The sequence below is a fragment of the Pongo abelii genome, chromosome 2 (assembly GCF_028885655.2).
Source record: "Pongo abelii isolate AG06213 chromosome 2, NHGRI_mPonAbe1-v2.0_pri, whole genome shotgun sequence".
NCBI lineage: Eukaryota > Metazoa > Chordata > Mammalia > Primates > Hominidae > Pongo > Pongo abelii.
The window spans coordinates 7382823-7409350 of NC_085928.1; the positions used below are offsets into that span (position 1 = coordinate 7382823).

Here is a 26528-nt window from a genome sequence, read left to right on the forward strand (position 1 = left end):
TTACATTAATATAATTACTTAAATATTTGGGCTAATATTTTTACATTAATATAATTACTTAAATATTTGTACCACCTTACTGTTTGTTCGCTGTTTGACTCACTTGCACTGTATTCTTTATTCTTTCCTTTTTTGCCTGATTGTGTATTAATGAAAGTTTTTTTGTTTTTTTATTCTAAGTTTCTGCATCTATTATTGAAATATTTAAACATTATTTTAGTATTTCTTTAGTGGTTACTCCAGAGACTATAACACAAATCCATGATTAATTACTAAAGTATAATATAATCTAGCATTTTTACCACTTTGCAGACAATGCAATGATCTTAGAATACTTTGTCCATTTCCCGCTTGTTTTGCACTATTGTTGTCATGTGTTTTAATTCTATATATATGTTATAAACCATCCCATGAGACACTATTATGAAATTTTTTTTTTTTTTTTTTGAGACGAAGTCTCGCTCTGTCACCCAGGCTGGAGTGCGGTGGTGCCATCACAGCTCACTGCAACCTCCACCTCCTGGGTTCAAATGATTCTCCTGCTTCAGCCTCCCAAGTAGCTGGGATTACAGGTGCCCACCACCACGCCTGGCTAATTTTTTGTATTTTTAGTAGAGATGGGATTTCAACATTTTGGCCAGGCTGGTCTTGAACTCCTGACCTCAAGTGATCCACCTGCCTCGGCCTCCCAAAGTTCTGGGATTACAGGCATGAGCCACTGCACCTGGCCTATTATGAACATAATTATATAGTTTATATTTAGATTTGCCCACATATTTACTCTTTTAGTTGTTCTTTATTTTACACATAAGACTATTCAGATTTTTAATTTCTTTTTGTGTCTATTTTGGTAAATTGGCTTTTTCTAGGAATTTATCCCTTTCATCCAAATGTTTAAATATGTTGAAATAAAGTTTTTCAAAATATTCTCTTGTGATATTTTAAATGACTGTAAGATCTGTGATGATACTCCTTTTCACATTAACTAGTATTAGACATTTGTGCCTTCTTTTCTTTTTGCTTCATGCTTCCATTTGGGATCATTTTCCTTCTGTCTGAATAGCTATCTTCAAATTCTCCTTAAAGTATGCTGGAATTTTTTGGGTTTTGCCTGAATGTTTTTATTTCACTTTTTTTTTTTTTTTGAGACAGAGTCTTGCTCTGTTGCCCAGGCTAGAGTGCAGTGGCACAATCTCGGCTCACTGCAACCTGTGCTTCCTGGGTTCAAGCGATTCTCCTGCTTCAGCCTTCTGGGTAGCTGGGATTACAGGCGTGTGCCACCATACCTGGCTAATTTTTGTATTTTTAGTAGAGATGAGATTTCACCATATTGGCCAGACTGGTCTTGAACTCCTGACCTCAAGTGACCCACTTGCCTTGGCCTCCCAAAGTGCTCTGATTACAGGCATGAGCCACTGCACCTGGCCTTTTTTTTTTTTTTTTTTTTTGGTCACTCAGGCTGGAATGCAGTGGAATGGTCTCAGCTTGCTGCAATCTCCACTTCCCAGGTTCAAGCGATTCGCGTGCCTCAGCCTCCTGAGTAGCTGGGACTACAGGCATGTGCCACCACACCCAGATAATTTTAATATTTTTAGTAGACATGGAGCTTCACCATGTTGCTCAGGCTGGTCTCAAACTCCTGACCTCAAGTGATCCACCTGCCTCAGCCTCCCAAAGTGCTGAGATTACAGGTGTGAGCCACTGCGCCTGGCCCATTACCTACATTTTGAATGGTATTTTCTATGTTCCTATGGTTGGCAATTACTTACTTTTAGCACTTTGAAGATGTCGTTCTGCTGTTTTCTGGCTTCTACCATTTTATTAAGGATTTAGCTGTTGGTCTTATTGTTGCTCTTTGAAGATATTGCATCTTTTTTTCTTTGGCTGTTTTTTTCTCTCACCTTTAGTTAGTGATGTTTCTTTAAAGGCTTTTCTATGATGTGCCTAAACGTGATTTTCATTGTACTTATCCAGTTTGTAGAACTTCTTGATATGATGCTTTCATTATTTAGAAAAAATTCTCAGCTATTATTTCATTAAATATTTCTCCTCTTTTCTCTTTTTATCCTCCCTTTTTTCTCTTTTTCCCCCTCCCTTCCTCCTTTACCTCCTTCCCCACCTTTCCACTTTCTCTTTCTTTTCTCTCTATCTGGGACTCCCAACTACACCTTTTTACTAAGTTTCATGTACAGGCATACCTTGGAAATATTGTAGATTTGGTTCCAGACCACTACAATAAAGCAAATTGCAATAAAGCAAATCACACAAATTTTTTGGTTTTCCAGTACATATAAAAGCTATGTTTACAGTATACTATAGTCTCTGAAGTGTGCAACAGCATTACCTCTAAAAACACAATGTACATACCATAATTTTAAAATATTTTATTGCTGAAGATATGCTAATGCACATCTGAGACTTCAGCAAGTCCTAATCTTTTTGCTGGTGGAGTGTCTGGCCTTGAGGCTGACTGATCAGGGTGGTGGTTGCTAAAGGTTAGAGTGGCAATGGTAATTTCTTAAAAGAAGACAGCAAAAAAGTTTGCCACATTAATTAATTTTTCCTTTCACAAAAGATTTCTCTGTAGCATTTGATGCTGTTTGATAGAATTTTGCCCATGGAACTTTTTCAAACTTGGAGTCAGTCCTCTCAAACTCTGCTGCTGTTTTATCAACTAAGTTTATGTAATGTTCTAAATCTTTTGTCATTTCATCAATGTTCATGGCATCTTCACCAGGAGTAGATTCTATCTCAACAAACTACTTTCTTTGTTTATCCGTGAGAAGCAACTTTTCATCCCTTCAAGTTTATTCATGAGATTGCAGCAATTCAGTCACATCTTCAGCCTCCACTTCTAATTCTAGCTCTGTTGCTATTTCTACCACATTTTCAGTTACTTCCTCCACTGGAGTCTTGAACTCCTCAGAGTCATCCATGAAGGTTGGAGTCAATTTCTTCCAAATTCCTGTTAATGTTGACATTTTGACCTCCCATGAATCACAAATATTCTTTTTTTTTTTTTTTTTTCTTTTTTGAGACAGAGTCTCACTCTGTAACCCAGGCTGGAGTGCAGTGGTGCGATCTTGGCTCACTGCAACCTCTGAGGCAATTCTCCTGCCTCAACCTCCTGAACAGCTGGGATTACAGGCACCCGCCACCATGCCCAACTAATTTTTTTTTTTTTTTTGAAACGGAGTCTCACTCTGTTGCCCAGGCTGGAGTGCAGTGGCACGATCTCAGCTCACTGCAAGCTCCACCTTCCGGGTTCACGCCATTCTCCTGCCTCAGCCTCCCCAGTAGCTGGGACTACAGGCACCCGCCACCACACCTGGCTAATTTTTTGTATTTTTTTAGTAGAGATGGGGTTTCACCGTGTTAGCCAGGATGGTCTCGATCTCCTGACCTCGTGATCTGCCCGCCTTGGCCCCCCAAAGTGCTGGGATTACAGGCATGAGCCACCATGCCTGGCCTTTTTTTTTTTTTGAGACAGAGTTTCTCTCTTGTTGCCCAGGCTGGAGTGCAATGGCCCGATCTTGGCTCACCACAACCTCCAGCTCCTGGGTTCAAGTGACTCTCCTGCCTCAACCTCCTGAGTAGCTGGGATTACAGGCTTGCACCACCATGCCTGGCTAATTTTTTTGTTTTTGTTTTTTTAGTAGAGATGGGGTTTCTCCATGTTTGTCAGGCTGGTCTTGAACTCCTGACCTCAGGTGATCCACCCACCTTGGCCTCCCAAAGTGCCGGGATTACAGGTGTGAGCCATTGTGCCCAGCCAATTTTTGTATTTTTAGTAGAGACGGGGTTTCGCCATGTTGGTCAGGCTAGTCTCAAACTCCTGATCTCAGGTGATCCACCTGCCTCGGCCTCCCAAAGTGCTGGAATTACAGGCATGAGCCACTGTGCCTGGCTCACAAGTATTCTTAATGGCATCAAGAATGGTAAATCCTTTTCCAAAGGTTTCCAATTTACTTTTCCCAGATCCATCAGAGGAATCACTATCTACAGCATCTATAGCTTTACAAAATGTATTTCTTAAGTAATAAGACCTGAAAGTCTACTCCTTGATCTGTGGGCTGCAATATGGTTGCTGTATTAGTAGGCATAAAAATAATAATCTTGTACATCTCCATCAGATCTCTAGAGTGGCCAGGTGCATTGTCAATGAGCAGTATTATTTTGAAAGGAATCTTTTTTTCCTGAGAAGTAGGTCTCAACAGTAGGCTTAAAATATTCAGTATACTATTCTGTGAAGAGATTGCTGTCATCCAAGCTTCATTGTTCCATTTATATAGCTCAGGCAGAGTAGATTTAGCATCATTCTTAAGGGCTCTAGGGTTTTCAGAATGGTAAATGAGCATTGGCTTTAGCCTAAAGTCACCAGCTGCCTTAGCCTCTAATAAAAAGAGTCAGCCTGTCCTTTGAAGCTTTAAAGCCAGACATTGACTTCTCTTCTCTAGCTATGTTAAGTCCTAGGTGGCATCTTCTTCCAGTAGAAGGCTCTTTCGTGTACATTTATAATCTGTTGTTTAGTATAGTCACCTTCATCAATGATCTTAGCTAGATCTTCTGTATAACTTGCTTTAGCTTCTTAATCAGCACTTGCTGCTTCACCTTGTACTTTTGTGTTATGGAGATGGCTTCATTCCTTAAATCTCATGAATAACTTCTGCTGGATTACAGTTTTTCCTTTGTGGCTTCCTCACCTCTCTCAGCCTTCACAGAATTAAAGAGAGCTTGGACCTTGCTCCAGATTAGGCACTGGCTAATAAGAATATTATGGCTGATTTGCTTTTCCATGCAGACCACTAAAACTTTCTCCATATCAGCAATAAGGCTGTTTTGCTCTCTTATTTGTGCATTCATTGGAGTAGCACTTTTAATTTCCTTCATGAACTTTTTCTTTGCATTCACAACTTGGCTGACTGGCACAGGAGGCCTAGATTTAAACCTATCTCAGCTTTCAACTTGCCTTCCTCACTAAGGCTAATCATTTCTAGCTTTTGATTTAAAGTGAAGTGCGTGCAACTCTTCTTTTCACTTGAATACTTAGAAATCATTGTAGAGTTACTATAATAGTTGGTCTAATTTCAATATTGTTATGCCTCAGGGAATAGGGAAGCCCAAGGAGATGGAGAGAAACAGGGTAATGGCTGGTTGGTGGAGCAGTTAGAACACACACAATATTTGTCAATTAAGTTTGCTGTCTTATATGGGCATGGTTCATTGGTGCCCCCAAACAATTACAATAGTAACATCAAAGATCACTTAACACAGATTACCATAAGAGATATAATAATAATGAATTTTGAAATATTGCAGGAATTACCAAAATGTGACACAGAGACATGAAGTGAGCACATGCTATTGGAAAAATGATGCCAATAGACTTGCTCAACACAAGTTTGCCACTAACATTTGATTTCTTAAAAAACACAGTATCTGCAACATGCAGTAAAATGGAGCACAATAACATGAAGTATGTCTGTATTTCTTGTTCTCTGTTCTGTATATTTCATCTTTTTTTTTCCCTTTTGGTCAGCCTAGGTATTTTCTACTGACCTGTCTTTCAATTCACTAATGCTTTTTTTTAACTGTGTCTAATCTGCTGATAAAACTCATCTTTTGAGTTCTTGATCTTATTTATTCTATTTTTCACTTTTAGAATTTCCAGTGGATTCATTTTTATTCTTATACTCTGCTGAAATTCTCCATCTTGTTTCTTATTTAATTGTACATTTTAATCATAGCTACTATAAAGTTTCTGTCAGATAATTCTAATATCTGCATTTCTGTAAGTCTGTTTCTCATTGTTTTCAGCTAATCCTTGACTTTGTATCTAATATTCTTTAGTATGCCGGATATTGTGTATGAAAAACCGTAGACATAATTTAAGACTCTGGATGATATCATATTCTTCTGGAGAGGACTTATCTTTCAACAGGCGAATAGGCTGGGGGCAGATGACTCTCATCCAAACAAGGATTGAAACTGTGCTTCAGCCTTTGTGAGGTCTTGTCTATTTTTGTTTCACCTTTACTCCTCAGATAGATATAGCTCTTCAGGTCCTCAACTGAAAGCCAGGGTCGTTTATCAGAGTCTTCTACCTCGGTGGGCCCTGAATTCCCGTTTTTCTCTCTCCAGCTTTGTGAACATGTCAGGAGCTCTGCTTGGCTTCTCTGCCTGTCATCCCTAGGTTTACTTTCAAAATCAGCACTTGCCTTGAAGGGTAAGAGTTCTAAATGTCATGCTCACTTTCATTAGTTTCTCTCTTTTTCCAGATCCTAGCCCTGAAAATCCTCACTGACTTGTGACTCTAATGCACTTAGACATACTTTAAATATACACTGTGTTGAACTTTCTGTGTTTTCTGAGAAGGAGGGTTGGTCTAAAATACCCTTAGTCAGCCATTGTCAGAAGTGAAACACCTGTGATTGTTCTGTGGGGATTCTTGGCTTTGCCCAGAAAAGAATTAAAGTGCAAGCTAGTGGTGGAAGAAAACAGCTTACTGAAGAGGTGTTACAGCTCTGGCGGTGTTACAGCTCTGGCGGTGTTAGAGCTCTGGCAGTGTTACAGCTCTGTGACTGCTCCTGCAGAGCAGGGAAACCTCATAGGCAGTGTGCTGAGAGTAGCAACTCAGGGCAGTTTTGCAGTCATATCTATACCTGCTTTTAATTACATATAGATTAAGTGGTGGGTTATGCAGAAATTTCTAGGGTAGAGGTAGTAACTTCTGGGTCATCAGGTCATTTTCATAGAAAGGGGCAGTAACTCCCAGGTGTTGCCACGGCAATGGTAAACTGACATGGCTCGCTGGTGGACATGTCTGATGGAAAGCTGCTTCTACCTCGTCCCTGCTTTAGCTAATCCTCAATTTGGTCTGGTGTCTGACTTATGCCTCCTACCTCAGCAAGAGTGGAAGCAAACTAGTTAGAAGACTGTTTTAGTAATCTATTAGGTTGGTGCAAAAGTAATTGCCTTTACATTTAATGACAAAAACCGCAATACTTTTGCACCAGCCTAGTAAGTAACATTAGTGATATGCTGTCAAAGATGGTGGTAGGGAAAAGAGAATTTTAAAATTATGGAGGACTTTTAGATTTTTGGCTTAAATAACTGAGTAATAATGGCGTCACTGACTCAGATGGGAAGACTGAGGGAAAAGTAGGTTTGGGAGGGGTTAGATGAGAATAAATGCACAAATTGCAAATGTATCCCCATCAGGGTACATTGGGATGTATGTGAGTGGGGACACTGGCCCAGATGGAGAGACCCCAGAATCCAATCAGAGCCACTGTTATGAATTTTTGCAAGATTGGTCAATGGGCTTCTGAGTCCTTTTCTCCTTTGATCTTAGAGCAATGTCTCCTCACTTCATAGAACCTAGTCCTAAAATCCTGAGAAAGTTACGAGAATTGGCCTCTTTAGGAGCAGATTTTCTTGTCTAAGACATTGAGAATTTCAAAATCTCAGTTTCTGTCAAATTGGTTGTATTAGTTCGTTTTCACGCTGCTGATAAAGACATACCCGAAACTGGGAACAAAAAAAGGTTTAATTAGACTTACAGTTCCACATGGCTAGGGAGGCCTCAGAATCATGGTGGGAGTCTAAAGGCTCTTCTTATGTGGTGGTGGCAAGAGAAAATGAGGAAGAAGCAAAAGCAGAAACCCTTGATAAACCCATCAGATCTCATGAGATTTATTCACTATCAGGAGAATAGCATGGGAAAGACCAGCCCACGTGATTCAGTTACCTCCCCACTGGGTCCCTCCCACAACATGTGGGAATTCTGAGAGATACAATTCAAGTTGAGATTTTAGTGGAGACACAGCCAAACCGTATAATTCCACCCCTGGCCCCTCTAAATCTCATGTCCTCCCATTTCAAAATTAATCATGCCTTCCCAACAGTCCCCCAAAGTCTTAACTCATTTCAGGATTAACCCAAAAGTCCAGTCCAAAGTGTCATCTGAGACAAGGCAAGTCCCTTCCACCTATGAGCCTTTAAAATCGAAAGCAAGCTAGCTACTTCCTAGATACAATGGGGGTACAGGTACTGGGTAAATATAGCCATTTCAAATGGGAGAAATTGGCCAAAACAAAGGGGTTACAGGGCCCAAGCAAGTCTGAAATCCAGCGGGCCAAATTTTAAAGCTTTGAAATGACCTCCTTTGACTCCAGGTCTCACATCCAGGTCAGGCTGATGCAAGAGGTAGGTTCCCAGGGTCTTGGGCAGCTCTGCCCCTGTGACTTTGCAGGGTACAGCCTCCCTCCTGGCTCCTTTCATGGGCTGACGTTGAGTGGCTTTTCCAGGTGCATGGTGCAAGCTGTCGCTGGATCTACCATTCTGGGGTCTGGAGGACAATGGCCCTCTTCTCACAGCTCCACTAGGCAGTGCCCCAGTAGGGACTTTGCATGGAGGCTCTGACCCCACATTTCCCTTCTGCACTGCCCTAGCAGAGGTTCTTCATGAGGACCCCGCCCCTGCAGCAAACTTTTGCCTGAGCATCCAGGCGTTTGCCTACATCTGAAATCTAGGCGGAGGTTCCCAAACCTCAATTCTTGACTTCTGTGCACCCACACACTCAACTCCATGTGGAAGCTGCCAAGGCTTGGGGCTTCCACACTCTGAAGCCACAGCCCAAGCTATATGTTGGCCCCTTTCAGCCATGGCTGGAGCAGCTGGAACACAGGGCACCAAGTCTCTAAGCTGCACACAGCATGGGGACCCTGGGCCCAGCCCACGAAACCACTTTTTCCTCCTGGGCCTCCAGGCCTGATGGGAGGGACTATCAGGAAGTTCTCTGATATGGCCTGGAGACATTTTTCCTGTGGTCTTGGAAATTAACATTAGGCTCCTTGCTACTTATGCAAATTTCTGCAGCCAACTTGAATTTCTTCCCAGAAAATGGGTTTTTCTTTTCTATCACATAGGCTGAAAATTTTCCAAACTTTATGCTCTGCTTCCCTTATAAAACTGAATGCCTTTAACAACACCCAAGTTACCTCTTGAATGCTTTGCTGCTTAGAAATTTCTTCCACCAGATACTCTAAATCATCTCTCTCAAGTTCTAAGTTCCACAAATCTCTAGGGCAGGGGCAAAGTGCCACCAGTCTCTTTGCTAAAACATAACAAGAGTCACCTTTGATCCAGTTCCCAACAAGTTCCTCATCTCCATCTGAGACCACCTCAGCCTGAATTTTATTGTCCGTATCACTGTCAACATTTTGGGCAAAGCCATTCAACAAGTCTTTAGGAAGTTCCAAAATTTCCCACATTTTCCTGTCTTCTTCTGAGCCCTTCAAACTGTTCCAACCTTTGCCTGTTACCCAGTTCCAAAGTCACTTCCACATTTTCGGGTATCTTTTCAGCAATGCCCCACTCTACTGGTACCAATTTACTGTATTAGTTCGTTTTCACACTGCTGATAAAAACATACTCAAAACTGGGAATAAAAAAAGGTTAATTGGACTTACAGTTCCACATGGCTGGGGAGGCCTCAGAATCATGGTGGGAGGTGAAAGACTCTTCTTACATAGCGACGACAAGAGAAAATGAGGAAGAAGCAAAAGCAGAAACCCCTGATAAACCCATCAGATCTTGTGAGATTTATTCACTGTCACGAGAATAGCATGGGAAAGACCAGCCCACATGATTCAGTTACCTCCCCACTGGGTCCCTCCCACAACACGTGGGAATTCTGGGAGATAAATTCAAGTTGAGATCTCAGTGGGGACACAGCCAAACCATATCATTGGTATAATAATTCCTTCTTCCTGTGTACTCTTCAAGTTCCTGTGAATAGCAAAGACTGTTTCTTAGTTGTGAAAATGTGCTTTTTAAACAGTGAGTGCTGTGAAAATGTAGAGTCATGTGTTAATGTTTCCAGATATCCTCAGGGACGTTAATGGGAAGTAAGGAAGCAACTGACAAATCTGTTTGCCTGTTAGAGCAGGAAGGGGAGCAGTTGATGAGGCCAGGCTGAAGAGGTTAGATTTGATGTGCAGGACAAATTACTAGAACCCAGAGAGAGAGAGAGAACAGTGAGGGAGGACCTTCTGACAGAGCCATTGGCCTGCAGTTGAGAGGTGCATGACCCCACAGTGGGGGAACTAGGGAAGTGGCTCTCCAACCTTATTCTCCTCTTTCCCTCTGATCTCCTGCTGGTGCCCCTACTGGCAAAACCCAACTAGAGTTTCCTTATGCCCATGCAAACAAGTGCAAATATGCCTTATTTCTTCCCCTTTGCTGGCTTAAAAAGCATTATATTAAAAACAGTGTTCTGAACTTTACTTTTTCACAATATGTCATGAATAGCTGTCATTCTTTTTCTTCTTGCTATATAATACCCACTGTATAGGTGTTCTGTGATTTAGCCCAATCCTTTTTTCCTATTACAAGCAATGTAGGTAGTAACCATATACATTTGTGATATCACATTTGTACAACTGTATCTGTAAATAAATTCCTAAAGATGAAATTATTAGACCAAGGGTCATGTGCATTTATAATTTTAAGAGATAGTGTCAAATTAATCACCATAAGATTTTACCAATTTACATTCTCATCAGCAGAATATGTTACCTTAGTATAGTTTTAATTTGTATTTATATTATTAAAAGTGAAGTTGAGCTTCTTTACATAATTTTTATGAGTTACATACAACATATACGTAATATAAAATTGACGATTTTAACCATTTAATGAAGTGTGCAATTCAGCAGAATTTAATATACTCACAGCATCATACAACCATCACCACTATTTAATTCCAGAACTTTTTTTAATCACCCCAAAAGGAAACTTTGTACCCATTAAACAGTCACTTCCCATTCTCCCTTCCCTAGAAACTACTAATCTACTTTCTGTCTCTGTGAATTTGCCCATTCTCCATGTTTTACATAAAGGGAATCATACTGTCAAAGTCAAATAAAAATATAGAGATGAAGAGCTTTTATTTGTGAAAACAAACTTGCAATTGGAGGCATACACACAAACCAGGCAGTCTTTGATATGTCCAATAACAAGGAAAGTTGGGGATTTTACTAGAAAGATAAATGTTACATATTGTTTGGAAGGAAAGCTCCTTGGTGCTAGCAAAGTTTTGGGGAACTGGCAAACTCTGATTGGTGAGTGATAGCAGTAGGTAAAACTAGTCTTAGAATCACAGCAGTTCACTTAAGCTGCTACTTGGTAAATTTAGTCTTAAGGTTGTAGGAGGTCATTTCAGCAAATGGATTGTGATATAATCCCTGAGCAGGCTTTTGTGCCCCAACTGTTTTCTCCCCATGGTCTTGACAGTAATTTAATTGGTTATGACGAGATAACTGCAACATATATTATCCATTTTCACATCTCCTCCTCTTGGTCAAGATCTTTTTCTGAAAGCATCATTGATCAACTATCTTGAAGTTAGGCTAGTTGTCCCTCAGTGTCAGGATGGACCTGTTCCAGTGGTCTCTGGTCTCACATTGTGGGGAAGGTGATGCAGTCAAAGTCAAGGACCCTAGACACAATTGAGCAACAAAGAGGCCATAAGGAAGGAAAAAAACTTGCTTTGGGCAGTTTTGCCTGGAGTTTGTCATTGAGTTCTGTCTTCTTAGATCCATGGGCATTAAGCAATCATTTCAAAATGTTGAGCTAACATTATCCTGTTGGAAGAACTGATTTTACAAATATTAGACAGACAACAAGAACAGAGCTTAAAGATCATAATACAAAAAATAACCAGCAACAGTATCCTAAATTCAGTTTTGAACCAAGAGCCAAGCCTAAGGGCAATTAACTAAACAAATCAAAAGACAATGGGGGAACTGGCAACTGGGTGAGAACTGTTGTAGCCATTGAGTAGCATTTTATGACTGGGTTGAATTAAAGCAAAGAGTGGCAACTCTAAAAGGGACTTCCAGTACAATTTGAACAAGTTAGGGATGTTGTCAAAGTTACCAACTAGGTGGCCTGAAGGATTTATTAGGTTAGGTTCTGTCAAGTTACTCATAGCAGTTACTGATTGAAATTTTGATTACAGCCATTACTCTGTTCAGTAAAAAAGGTAGGTATTACAAGGGGTAAGAGTCTCATTATGATATGAAATCTTGTTTGGCATCTTGGGAAAAGCTGTCTACAGCATGAAATTGGCAATATTGCAGCTTGAATATCTCTGGTTATAGTGGCTATGGCACCAGCTGGCTTTGTTAAACTCTCTGTGTGGCCCACCCATTAAGCATAAACCTTGTCTTTTGAAATTTACACCAAATTATCTAGCCTCAGTTTACAGGTCTTTAGGAAAGAGCAGTTCCTGCCCTTAGTAATTCAATGAGAGAAAACTGGATTGAAAGAACCAGGACAAATTTAGGATCCAGTCTAGTCTACAAGTAGAAAACAAAAACTTGAAAACAATGCACAGGGCTACAATCTAATAACAGGTATATTATAGTTTTTCTTTGGAAACATAATTTTTCTCTTCAGTCATCCCACTTTCTACCAAAGACAGAGTAAGGCAATTTTGTTTGTAAAATAAGTTTAGTCTCATCAATTTTGGTCTGATCATTTACATAAGTGCAGCAAGAATAGTAATTGATCACATAGAAATCTCAGATTTGACCTTTTTTTAAAAAATGTTGAGGCTAGGAAGACAAAGGCAGGCTTTATATTATATATATATGATACATATTCTATAAACAATTTTTAATGTGACATCTTAGTCAAACTTTTGTTTGCTGGTATTTTGCTGAGAATTTTTACATCTATATTAATAAGGGATATTTGTCTGTTTTTCTTTTTTGTAGTATCTTTGTCTGGCTTTGGTATCAGGGTAATGCTGAGGTTTCCATTTCTTCTGTTTTTAGGTGAGTTTGAGAAAGTTTTGTTGTTAGTTCTTCTTTAAATTTTAGGTAGAATTCACAAGTGAAAATATCTAATTCCAGGCTTTTCTTGGGAGGTTTTTGATTACTGATTCAATCTTTTTACTTGTTAGAGGCTTGTTCAGATTATATATTTCTTCTTGAGTTAGTTTTGATCATTTGTGTGTCTTAGAAATTTGTCCATTTCTTTTAGATTATCTGATTTGTTGGCATACAATTGTTAACAATTTTTTCTTACAATTTTTAAATTCTGTAAGGTTGGTAGTAATGACCCACTTTGATTTTTTATTTCAGTAATTTGCATCTTTTCTCTTTTAGTCAGTCTAGCTAAATATTTAGTCTGCTCTATACAGAGAACCAACATCTGTTTTGTTGTTTCTCTCTATGGTTTATCTATTCTGTATTTATTTACCTTGACTGACTCCAATCATTATTATTTTCTTCCCTCTGCCAGCTTTGGGTTTAGTTTGTTCTTCTTTTTCTGCTTTAAGGTTAGGTTAGATTATTGGTTTGAGATTTTCTTCTCTTTTAATGTAGGCATTTACATCTATAAATATTCCTGACTGTTGCTCTCAGTGTACCCCTTAAGTTTTGGTACATTGTTTTTGTTTTCATTTCCTTAAAGTGTTTTCTAATTTCCCTTGAGATTCCTTCTTTGACCTATTTGTTGTTTAATAATGTGTTGCTTAATTTTCACATATTTGTGAATTTTCCAAATTTCTTTCTGTTATTGCTTTCTAATTTCATATCATTTTGCTTGGAGAAGAGATTTTATAATGTTTTCAGACTTTTTAAATTTATTGAGATTTGTTTTGTGGTCATATATAGTCTGTCCTGAAGAATGTTCCATGTGCAATAGAAAAGAATGTGTGTTTTGCTGTGCTTGGATCAAATGTTCTATATGTGTCTGTTAGTTCTAGTTGGTTAATGCTCTTCAAGTTTTCTATTTCCTTGTCTTTTGTCTAATTATCTTATCCGTTATCAAATGTGGGATGTTAAAGTATCTAACTATTACTGTAGAATTGCCTATTTCTTCCTTCAATTCTGTCAGGTTTTGCTTCATATATTTAGGGATTCTATTGTTAAATGTGTATATGTTTGCAATTGTTATATTTCTAGATAGAGTAACTGTCTTCTAAATATATAATGTCCTCATTTGTCTCCCATAATAATTTTTTACTTAAAGTCTATTTTTGTCTGATATTAGTATAACCACTCCTGGTTTTTTTTTCCTTTAGGTTATTATTTGCTTGGAATGTTTGTTTTCAATCTTTCATTTTAAACTTAGCTGTATGTTTGTTTGTTTAGAGATGGGGTATCACTATGTTACCAAGGCTGGACTCAAACTCCTGGGCTGAAGAGAGCCTCCCACCTCAGCATCCCAAGTAGCTGGAACTGCAGACACATGCTACTGCACGCAGCTTTAGTTGTATGTTTGAATCTAAAATGCATCTCGTGTAGGGAGCATGTAGTTGGATTACAGGTGGATTTCCATTCCACTGATCTGAGTTTTGTTTAAGACTTTAATCCATTTATGTTTAAAGTAATTACTGACTAGGAAGGACTTCTGCCATCTTGCTGTTAGTTTTCTAGAAATCTTTCTGTTTTTCAATTCCTCCATCATTGCCTTTTTTACATTTAATTGATTTTTTTTTTACTGTATGGTTTTGAATTCCTTCTCATTTATTTTTCTGTATGTTTTAGTTATTTTCTTTGTGGTTACCCTGGTGATTATAAGTAACATCTTAAATGTGTAACAATCTAGTTTGAATTAATACCAACTTAGCTTTAGTAGCATACAAAGTTCTCTGCTCCTGTACAGCTTCATTCCCACCTCTCTACTTTATGTTGACATTGTTATAAATAACATCTTTATGCATTGTGTGCACATTAACACGTATGTATAATTATTGTTTTATGTATTTGTCTTTTAAATTATACAGAAAAAAACAGAAAAGTTACAAACTGAAAAATATGACAATACTTCTTTTATGTTTACCTATGTAGTTACCTTTATCAGTGTTCTTTATTTCTTCATATAGCTTCAAGTTACTGTCTGGTATCTTTCCATTTCAACCTGGACTCAATGGCATGTTTTGTGGTGCAGGCCTACCGGGAACAAACTCCCTTAGCTTTTGTTTATCTGGGAATGTCTTACTTTCTCCTTCATTTTTGAAGGATAGCTTTGTTCAATATAGAATTCTAGGCTGAGGCTGGGTGCGGTAGCTCATGCCTGTAATCCCAGCACTTTGGGAGGCGTAGGCAGGCAGATCTCTTGAGTCCAGGAGTTTGAGGCCAGCCTGGGCAACGTGGTGATAACTTGTGTCTACAAAAAACCTGTCTCTACAAAACAGCCAGGAGTAGTATCACATGCCTGTCATCCTAGCTACTCAGGAAGCTGAGATGGGAGAATCACTGTGCCCTGGAGGTTGAGGCTGCAGTGAGCTGTGATCATGCTACTGCATTCCAGCCCAGATAACAGAATGAGACCCTGTCTCAAAAAAAAAAATAAAATAAAATAAATTCTAGGCTGACAAGGTTTTTTTTTTTTTTTCTTGTTTCTCTTTCAGCACTTTAAATATCTCCTCTCACTGCCTTCTAGCAGCCAAAATTTCTCATGAGTAATTGGCTATTAATCTTATTGAGGATTCCTTGAACTTGATGAGTTGCTTCTCCCGTTGTTTTCAAGATGTTTTGTCTTTTGATAATTTTATGATAATGTGTATCAATGTAGATCTCTTTGAATTTATCCCACTTTGAATTTGTTAAGCTTTTTAGTTATGTAGATTTATGTCTTTCATCAAATTTGGAGAGTTTTAGGCAATTATTTCTTCAAATATTCTTTCTGCTCCTTTCTCTCCTGTCCTTCTGCGATTCCCATTATGTGTCTTGGGTATGTTTGATGCTGTCCCACAGGTATCTTAGGCTCTGTTAGTTGTTCTTCATTCTTTTTTCTTTCTGCTCCTCAAACTAAATAAACTTAATTATCCTATCTTCAAGTTTGCTGACACTTTCTTCTGCCTGCTTAGATCTATCATTGAATTTTTATTTTAGTTATTTTACTTTTTAACTCTAGAATTTCTGATTCATTACTTTTCATAATTCTTGTCTCTTTATTGATATTTTCTATTAGGTGAGATATTGTTCTCCTGGTTTCCTTTAGTTGTTTTTCCATGGTTTCCTTTAGCTCTTTAAATATAGTTAAGTGGTTGAAGATGGCTGAATAGAAAGAACTCTGGTCTACAGCTCCCAGTGAGATTGACACAGAAGATGGGTGATTTCTGCATTTCCAACTAAGGTACCTGGTACTCCTCATTGGGACTGGTTGGACAGTGGGTGCAGCCCACGGAGGGCAAGCTGAAGCAGGGCAGGGTGTTGCCTCACCCAGGAAGCACAAGGCGTCAAGGGATTTCCCTTTCCTAGCCAAGGGAAGCCGTGAGTGACTGGTGAGAAAAAGAAATAAAGGATATTCAATTAGGAAAAGAGGAAGTCAAATTGTCTCTGTTTGCAGATGACATGATTGTATATTTAGAAAACCCCATGGTCTCGGCCCAAAATCTTCTTAAGCTGATAAGCAACTTCAGCAAAGTCTCAGGATACAAAATCAATGTGCAAAAATCACAAGCATTCCTGTACACCAAGAACAGACAAACAGAGAGCCAAATCATGAGTGAACTCCCATTCACAATTACTACCAAGAGAATAAAACACCTAGGAATCCAACTTACAAGGGATGTGAAGGACCTCTTCAAGGAGAACTACAAACCACTTCTCAACGAAATAAAAGAGGGCACAAACAAATGGAAGAACATTCCATGCTCATGGATAAGAAGAATCAATATTGTGAAAATGGCCATACTACCCAAGATAATTTATAGATTCAATGCTATCCCCATCAAGCTACCACTGACTTTCTTCACAGAATTGGAAAAGACTAATTTAAATTTTATATGGAACCAAAAAAGAGCCCGCATAGCCAAGACAATCCTAAGCAAAAAGAACAAAGCTGGAGGCATCACACTACCTGACTTCAAACTACACTACAAGGCTACCATAACCAAAACAGCATGGTACGGGTACCAAAACAGATATATAGACCAGTGGAACAGAACAGAGGCCTCAGAAATAACACCACACATCTACAACCATCTGATCTTTGATAAACCTGACAAATACAAGCAATGGGGAAAGGATTCCCTATTTAATAAATGGTGCTGGGAAAACTGGCTAGCCATATGTAAAAAGCTGAAACTGGATCCCTTGCTTACACCTTATACAAAAATTAACTCAAGATGGATTAAAGACTTAAATGTAAGACCTAAAAACTGTAAAAACCCTGTAAGAAAACCTAGGCAATACCATTCAGGACATAGGCATGGGTAAAGACTTCATGACTAAAACATCAAAAGCAATGGCAACAAAAGCCAAAATAGATAAATGGGATCTAATTAAACTAAAGAGCTTCTGTATAGCAAAAGAAACTATCATCAGAGTGAACAGGCAACCTACAGAATGGGAGAAAAGTTTTGCAATCTATCCATCGGACAAAGAGCCAATATCCAGAATCTACAAAGAACTTAAACAAATTTACAAGAAAAAAACAAACAACCCCATCAAAAAGTGGGCAAAGGATATGAACAGACACTTCTCAAAAGAAGACATTTATGCAGCCAACAGACATATGAAAAAATACTCATCATCACTGGTCATCAGAGAAATACAAATCAAAACGACAATGAGATATCATCTCATGCCAGTTAGAATGGTGATCATTAAAAAGTCAGGAAACAACAGATGCTGGAGAGGATGTGGAGAAATAGGCATGCTTTTACACTATTGGTGGGAGTGTAAATTAGTTCAACCATTGTGGAAGACAGTTTGGCAATTCCTTAAGGATCTAGAATTAGAAATACCATTTGACCCAGCAATCCAATTACTGGCTATATACCCAAAGGATTATAAATCATGCTACTATAAAGACACATGCACACATGTGTTTATCGCTGCACTATTCACAATAGCAGAGGCTTGGAACCAACCCAGATGTCCTTCAATAATAGACTGGATAAAGAAAATGTGGCACATATACGCCATGGAATACTATGCAGCCATAAAAAAGGATGAGTTCATGTCCTTTGCAGGGACTTGGATGAAGCTGGAAACCATCATTCTCAGCAAAATATCACAAAGACAGAAAACCAAACACCGCATGTTGTCACTCATAAGTGGGAGTTGAACAATGAGAACACATGAGGGGAGGGGAACATCACACACCAGGGCCTGTTGTGGGGTCAGGGGCTGGGGGAGGGATAGCATTAGGAGAAATACCTGATGTAAATGATGAGTTGATGGGTGCAGCAAACCAGCATGGCACATGTATACCTATGTAACAAACTTGCACATTGTGCACATGTACCCTAGAACTTAAAGTAAAATAATATATATATAGTTAAGCTGTTGATTTAAAGTCTTTGTCTAGTAAGTCCAATATCTGGGTTTCCTTGGGGACAGTTTCTAGTAAATTTTTTTCCTGTGAGTGGTCCATACTTTTTTGTTTCTTTGCATACCTCAGGTTTTTTTTGTTGTTGTTGAAAACTGAACATTTTAAATATTAGAATGTGGTAACCCTGGAAATCAAATTTCCCCTTTTCCTTAAGCTTTGTGGTTGCTTGTTGTAGTTTGTAGCTGTTTGTTGTTTAGTTACTTTTCCAAACTATTTTTATAAAGACTGTACCATTTGTAATGTGTAGTCTCCATTCATTTAGGTAAGTGGTCAGCTAGTGATTTGATAGAGATTATCTGGAGCCAAAACAAAAACAAAAACAAAACTCTTCCAGTCTTTGCAGATTGGCTCTGTATTGAGGCATTCATTCAATGCTTTTAGTCAGGCTGTTCACATCAAGACTAATCTGCATTAGCCTTTACCTTCTACTTTCAAAAAGTCCAATGGTCAGCAGAGATGAAAGCTTAGAGTGTTCTCAGGCCTTTTCAAAACATGGTTCCAAACCTGGTATCTATATTCCCTGGTATGCATGTGAGCCTTTCAAAGCCTTATTCTCCCATATACCTCCTTCCCCAACCTCTTTATTCCCAGGCTTTCTAGCCTACTTATCTGTGTCTCTTCTGTTACCCCTTGCACCAGGAGGCTGTCTGGTAACTTTGTCTTTAAATGCACCTGACAGATGCTTCCCAGGAGGGACTGCTCCAGCCCTGAGAATGTTGCAAGGCAGATAAAACAAAGTCAAGCTATGAGCTGATACCTCAGGAAACCTCTAGACAGGCCAGCCCACAGAATCACAATTCCTTGAGAACAAAGTTCATATTGTCCCCTCTGGTACTATCAAGGTGCACCAGGAACAGGGGCTGTCATTCCATGGATGCTACTGAGCAGGGCTATGAGGGATGGCAGGGGAGTAAGCTAAAAATGCTACAATGCTATCTTTCCAAAATTTAGCAACATCTTTCTTAATTAAGCATTCCTCTGGTTGTTGCAAGTTTTTTTATTAGATTCCAGAACCCTGGATAAAGTTGTTTCTGACAGTGTTTGCCAGCTTCATTGTTGATCTAGTCAACAGATGTGGTTTTTGAGTTCCAAAATTAGAGTAACCACCATTTTTGGTGGCTTCACTCCCCTCTTTTTATGAGTTTATTTTTAAATCTTTATTTTTCTTTATTTTAGAGACAGGGTCTTGCTCTGTCTGCCAGGCTGGAGTGCAGTGGTGTGATCATGGCTCACTATAACCTCGAACTCCTGGGGTCCAGCATTCCTCCCACCTCAGCCTCCCAAGAAACTGGGACCACAGGCACGTGCCACCATGGCTGGCTAGTTTTTTAATTTTTAGTAGAGATGATGTCTTGCTATGTTGCCCAGCCTTGTCTGGAACTCCTGGCCTCAAGGGATCCTCCTGCCTCAGCCTCCCAAAGTGCTGAGATTACAGGTGTGAGCCACCATGCCCAGCCCTCCCTCCTTTATAATTTTTAAAACCTATATTCTTTTCTGTGAATTATTTGTTCACTACCTTTCTCCATATTTTACTGGGTTATTAACTTTTTCTAATTGATTTATAGTATTTTACCTAGTGGAGACACTGGCCACTGTTCTATGGTAGGAGTTTCAAATATGTTTCTCAGTTTGTCATTTGTCTTTCATCTTTGGTTGTGATAGTTTTAATTTTTGTGTATGTGTATTTTTTTGCCACAGAGGGATTTTGGAGGCTTTTTTCTTTCATGTAGTTGACTTTATCAATCTTTTTCTATTATGACTTCTGGATTTTTTAGTCATGATTATAAAAAGCCTTCCCTGCTCCAAAATTATAGAATAATTTCCCCATATTTTCTAGTAGAAACGTTATGGCTTAATTGCCCCACATTTAAACCTTTGATTATTTTGAACTTATCCCTGGGTAAGTTATAATTAATAGATCCAGCCTCCCCCACCCCCTGCTCTGCCCCAGGTATGCAGGTTCTTGAATAAGAGATATTCTTAACAAGTTTGTTCAGCAAGTACTTCTCAGTATTAATAGCCCCTGAGAAATAACGCTCATCTTGCATTGCTCTTGTTTCAGGATGTCCTGGTTTCTAATCCTAGCCCTTGCCATTTAATTACCATATGAACTTGGGCACCCATTCACCTGGTGGGAACCTTCTGTTTTCTGATCTGTAAATGGCAATAACAGTTTCTCTCCTGCCTATTGCACAGAGTTGTTATAAAATTAACCAAGACAATGTCTATTCCAAGACTGTGATGCTGTAAAATGCTAAACATGCTACTGCCTTTCATCATGTTTAGCATTTTACAGCATCCACAGTCTTGGAATAGACATTGATAAAGGCAGAATCACAGCAGCACTTTCTATTTGGATGGCGCTTATTCCCCTGTAAATACCACAACCCTCACAACAACCCAGTACAGTGTTTGGCACATAGTAGGGGCCCAACAAATATTGGTCTGAATATTTATTGAATCTCTATTGAATCTTTACTATTTTTCAAATGCTACTGTTTTATTCCACTAAACAAAACATACCAAATTCATGTACTCATGGAACTTGCATTCTAGTAGGACCGAGAAGTGCAATAATAAAATTTAAAAGTGAAAGATATGTTAGATAGCAAGCAATGCTAAGAAGAAAAATAAAACAGGGAAGGGAAAGAGTGTTGGAAGAAAAGGGATGAAATCGGGCACTCAGAAAATCTCATTAAGAAGGTAACATTTGGACAGAGCCTTGAGAGTGACATAAGGGCTCTGTGGAGGAACAGCAAAGGCCACTATCCTCCAAGACTAAAGGACAAGTGGAGGCCAGTGTGGCCGAAGTGCAGTGAGCAAAGGCAGGAATGCTGGAGAGTAAGAGATGTAAGGAGGTCGAAATTCAGGGGGCAGATTCTTACAGCCTTGAAGCACATGGCAGGGACTTTGGCTTTTATTCTGTAAAAGGTAGAAAGCCACCAGAGGGTTTCGAAGAGAGTAGTGACATGACGTGAGCTAGGTTTTAACAGGATCCCTTGGTCTGAGAACACACTGAAGACAGGCCAGGGAAGAAAACACAGGACCCATTAGGAGGCATTTGCAGGCAGCCAGGCAAGAATGAAGGAGGCTTGGACCACATCCGTGGGGGTGGAGGACAGGAAAAGTGGTCAGATTGTGGGTCTGTCTTGAGTATAGAGAGGACAAGCTTGCTGACAGATTAGATGGGATGTGTTCGGTATGAGAGAAAGGAGTTAAGGATGACGCTAAAGCATTTTTTGACCAAATGGATGGGTGAAGGAGTAACTTGTTATTCTCATTTTGCACCGTGGAAAGAGGCCCAGAGAGGTTAGGGGACCTACCTGTTCAAGGTGGTACAGCACATTGGCAGCAGGGCCCAGACTAAAATCTGCCTGCAGCAGGGCCTTTGACCATCAGGAGCCAGGGGGCTCTGGGAACCACAGACCTTCACCACCTGCTGAGGGTCCCTGTGCACTGTGCTCCTCCTTGCAGAGGGAAGGCCCGCGAGGGGCGCAGCCCCACCAGGTGGGCGGCCTCGCCCTCAGACTGCCCGCTGGTGCTGCGGAAGCTCATGCTCAAGGAAGACGCCCATGCTGGCTGCAAGTGCCTGGTGAAGGCACCCCTGGTCTCTGACGTGGAGCTGGAGCGCTTCCTGTTGGCGCCCCGAGACCCCAGCCAAGTGCTGGTGTTTGGGATCATCTCAAGCCAGAACTACACCAGCACTGGGCAGCTCCAGTGGCTGCTGAACACTCTCTACAACCACCAGCAGCGGGGCCGTGGCTCCCCCTGCATCCAGGTTGGTCTGGGCCCAGTGAGGAGGCCTTGGAGGCTAGGGGCAGGGGTAGTGGGGCAGTCCGAGAAGACCCCCACAGTGCTAGGACTGGCTGAGCACCTGCCTGAGGGGCCACCCTCCTTCAGCTCCTTTCTCCTTGGAGCCTTTGTGTGTACTCTCCTGTCTGCAGTATCCTCCCTCCCCCTGCTTCTCTCCTTCCCACTCATCCCCTAGTTCCAGGGTGAATGTCACCACATAAGGGCCAGGCCCTCTTCTGACCCTTGAGACAAAATCAGGGCACTGTCCTTTCCTTCCAGTTTGTGACTGTTTGTTGGTGTGAATATTTAGAGCACGGGCAGCGCTCACCACTGAATCCTCAGGGCTCTGAAAATACCTGTAGACTGTCACAAGTACCCACTGTGTGCTGGGCATGGGCCAGGCCCTGGGCACCCAGCATGACTCATGCAAACTGGGCCCTAGGGGAGCTCCCAGTGTGGCAGCAACTCCAGCACTGCCAAGTGAGGCCGTGAGAGGACAGCTCTGGGCACACAGGAGCCTGGGAACATGTGCCTGCTGCCTCCTGGGGGTCCGGAGGGCCATCCAGGTTAAGTGGGGTTTTGGCAGGTGATTAATGTTCCTAGAAGAGGCAGTGGCCTGTGCAAAGGGGGACAGGAGAGAAGCACTGCTCAGGGTCCCAGCTGGTTGTGGCTGAGGTCTAAAGGGAGTCTTCGGGCCCATGGAACGCACTCCTGCCTACTCATTGCTGCAGTAGAGTCGTTCCCACCTATCAGGCTTATGTAATCCTCCAAGCATGCGGTCATTCCCAGCAACATTGGCACAGTTTGAAAGCTGGCCTCAACCCCGGACCAAGTGGAGCAAAGGATAGCACAGGAGCACATGGGCTGGGTGTCCACAAGGTGACTTCCTTCAAGCCCTCTTTGCCCTCCTGTCTCCTAGAATCCACTGTCTTTGCCCATTTCCCAATTGCTGCTGTAGAGTTCTGGGTTTTCATGTACACCACGGATGGGGGTTCTGCATGGACACCCTCCTCCCAGGAGTGGCCCCCTCCCTGACTCTGGCATGTCCACCCTCGGGTCTGTGCTCCAGACCTTCTGAGCAGACACCAGTAGCCCTTTGACCATCTCAGTCCAAGAGTGTAGACTCAGCCACAAGCCTTTTCACTTGTCCCATACAGCAAAGCCATGTTTGTTTTCCAGAGCCAACCTCCAATTTAGTTCAATCCAGTGAGCATGTATTGAGTTCCTTCTGTGTGTCCGTCTATGTAGAGACAGATAAAATCCCTGCCCACGGGGGAACTTAGAGTTGACTTTAGCTTATCATGGGGCTAGTCGTTGTTCACTAATAGTTGTCCCTAACAATTGGAGTGCTCAGGTGGCCAAGCCCACCCATGGACACCGTGAGTGAGGACAGGGTGTGGCCTGAGGCAGTTGAAGTTCATGACGGAGTGGGCAGCAGGCCTGGAGGACAGACTTGGAAGCAGGTGTCAGATTAGGGTGTCTTTGGTGAATGCAGAAATGTTCCCAGACTTTCTCTTTCCCTGACAGCTAGAACATTGGGTGTGGTTCTGAGTTTCATATTGTAGACTGAAAGGATAGCTGGAGGCACTTGGAAATAAAGGCAGATAAAATGGGAAGACAGCACATTGGCTGTATTAATAGATCTGAGGCATCCAGAAAGGAGGGAAGAGAGGCCAGCTTTCCTCTGAATTTTCCAGACCCTACCTTGAGGTATGGGTTCAGTTCAGGTCCTCTCCCTGGATATAGTGACTGGGAGGGTCCTGAGGGGCTTGCCAGCAGTGGGTAGGGAGTGGGGGAATTCTTTATGCTGTGTAAAGTAGACTCAAAAGCCTGGAAACGGGTCCACCTAAGAACACAGTTCCCATCTTCAAACCTCTGCAGTGCTACCCCCAGGGCAAGGGAGCAGTCACATTCTGTGGACCACAGAGAGCCAGGCTAGTGGGCATCATATGTGGGGCAGCCATCTCGGAAATGGCCTTCTCCCCTAGCGGGCTCTAATCAGATCCAGGGACATCCTCAAGGGACAGTCATGGGAGGTGTGCATGCAGGCCCAAGGGCCCCTGGAGCAGGAGGAGTTGGGGAGAGGGAGTTGTACAGGGCTCCAGGACTCAGGGGGAACCTGGCCTAGCCGGGAATATGGCAGTCCAGGTACATCTTCTTGGCATGGGGGTGACCAGTTCTCGTATTTCTCTCCTGGTAGTGCCGGTATGACTCCTACCGCCTGCTGCAGTATGACCTGGACAGCCCCCTGCAGGAGGACCCTCCCCTGATGGTGAAGAAGAACTCTGTGGTACAGGGGATGATTCTGGTGAGCAAGCAGGGACTTACCATCCACTGCCTGCCACCCCAGCCGCAGCCATCTCTGCCCCTGCAGAGTCACACATGTGGGAGGAAGAGAGAGGAGAAGGGAGGGGCTGCGGAATTATCTCCCCACCCTGGCTGAGGCCCAGAGAGCAAGAAGACTGACCAAGAGTCACCCAGCACACAGAGCTGGGGCTGAAGCCCAGGACCCTATGTGTCCCCCATCCCAGGAGACTGAAGGGACAGGTGACATTCAACCTAGCAAATCAAATTCCCTTCATCTGTTTGTTTTTAAATGGCTTTATCCTAAAAACAGTGCACTGTAAATACTTATACATGTTCATTATGGAAAGCTTAGAAAATATAATTTAGAAAATAATGACATCGTCAGATCACCCAGAGAGTCTCATTTGCTCGTCCCACAGATATGTACCTGGCACCTGCAAGGGCCACCGCATGCTAACATTTTGGTGTCTGACCTTTGCAGTCCTTTTCTGCATATATTCTTTGCAATTCTTCTTTTTAAATTAAAATACCATGAGCATTTCCCCATGTCCTTATATAGTTTGTAACACCTGATTTTTAACTACTGTGTAAGAGACTGTCTTTTTTTTTTTTTTTTTTTTTTTGAGACAGAGTCTCACTCTCTCAGCCAGGCTGGAGTGCAGTGGTATAATCTCGGCTCACTGCAACCTCTGCCTCTCGGGTTCAAGTGATTATCCTGCCTCAGCCTCCCAAGTAGCTGGGACTACAGGTGCCCGCCATCATGCCTGGCTAATTTTTGTATTTTTAGTAGGACTGGGGTTTCACCATATTGGCCAGGCTGGTCTTGAACTCCTAACCTTGTGATCCGCCCACTTTGACCTCCCAAACTGAAGAGTCTGTCATTTTATCTATTTGTGCTGTTTTTGTTGACATTTAAGTTATTTATATTTTTTGCCATAACAATGCTGTCATGAATTATTTTTGCACAGAAATATTTGGATAGGTGTCTACCTGTTGGGGACTGACCTGTGGGGGTGGGAGCCCTGCCCTCAAGGGGTTCCCATTCCATGGGATGAGCTGAAACGTACATACACAGCAGGGGAACACCTTTCTGGCCCCAGGGCTTTGTGGGGCTGTATGTGAAGTGTATTTAAGCTGGGTGGCCAAGCAGGCAGAAGGGAAGGAGTGCTGCCCTCCCCAAGTTGCCCAGGGAGGTATGGCTGAGCCAAACCCCTGCCTAGGCCCCCAGATCATAGGGCAACCCCACCATCCCAGCCTGGGCAGGGGCTGGACTCAGCCATACCTCCCTGGGCAACGCAGGGAGGGCAGCACTCCTTCTCCAGCCACCCAAGGCCTGCCTCATGGCACAAGCTCTGAGAGGCCTGTGGCACTGTCCTAGTGAAATTCCAAACTTGCCTGTCTTATCGGTGGACACTGCTGTGCTGATGTGCTGAGGATCTCTCCTCGTTTCCTTCCTGTCAACAGATGTTTGCCGGGGGGAAGCTCATTTTTGGGGGCCGTGTTTTGAATGGATATGGCCTCAGCAAGCAGAATCTGCTGAAACAGATCTTCCGGTCTCAACAGGATTGCAAGATGGGCTACTTCCTGCCGGATGACTACAAATTCAGGTAAAACAGGAAACACGCAGGATGACGGATGGGCCTGGGGAGGTATGGAGGGCAGAAAGGAGACTTGGGCTGTGAAAGGGGAACTGAGGGGAGCAGGCGAGGCTGAAGGGATGGAGCGGGGAGGGGGGCTGGAGGTGGGAAGCCTCCACCTGTGGCACACATGGCAAAAACTGCGGCAGGAGGACTTCACAGGTGGGCAGGGGAGGGATGGGAGTGGGTGCAGAGTGGGAGGGGGTGTGTGAGCAAGGCCATGTTGTGGATTTCTTTGGGACACAAGTTTGGAAAAAGGGCCCTCTTGGGGAAAGAGGACATGGGAATGCTTGCACAGTCCCTGTTTCTGTTGGAATAATCTAGACAGGTTTGGTGGGCAGGAGCTCTGGCTACACCCCCTCTCTGACCCACCACACCCTACCACCACCTCATGTGCAAGCTGGGCCCTGCTTCTGCTTTGTTGTTGTT

The 26528-nt window shown here is 41.9% G+C and overlaps 1 protein-coding gene across 5 annotated transcripts in view; it reads left to right on the forward strand.

Annotated features, from left to right (window-relative positions):
- The window catches only part of C2H3orf20 (chromosome 2 C3orf20 homolog), a 103815-nt gene that overhangs the window by 66643 nt on the left and 10644 nt on the right, over window positions 1-26528 (forward strand). For all 5 annotated transcript variants that reach the window (XM_054551269.2, XM_054551270.2, XM_054551271.2 and 2 more), the window contains 3 exons: window positions 21838-22141; window positions 24356-24463; window positions 25927-26069. In XM_054551269.2, the coding sequence (XP_054407244.2) occupies window positions 21838-22141; window positions 24356-24463; window positions 25927-26069 (555 nt within the window). The remainder of the gene's footprint in view (window positions 1-21837; window positions 22142-24355; window positions 24464-25926; window positions 26070-26528) is intronic.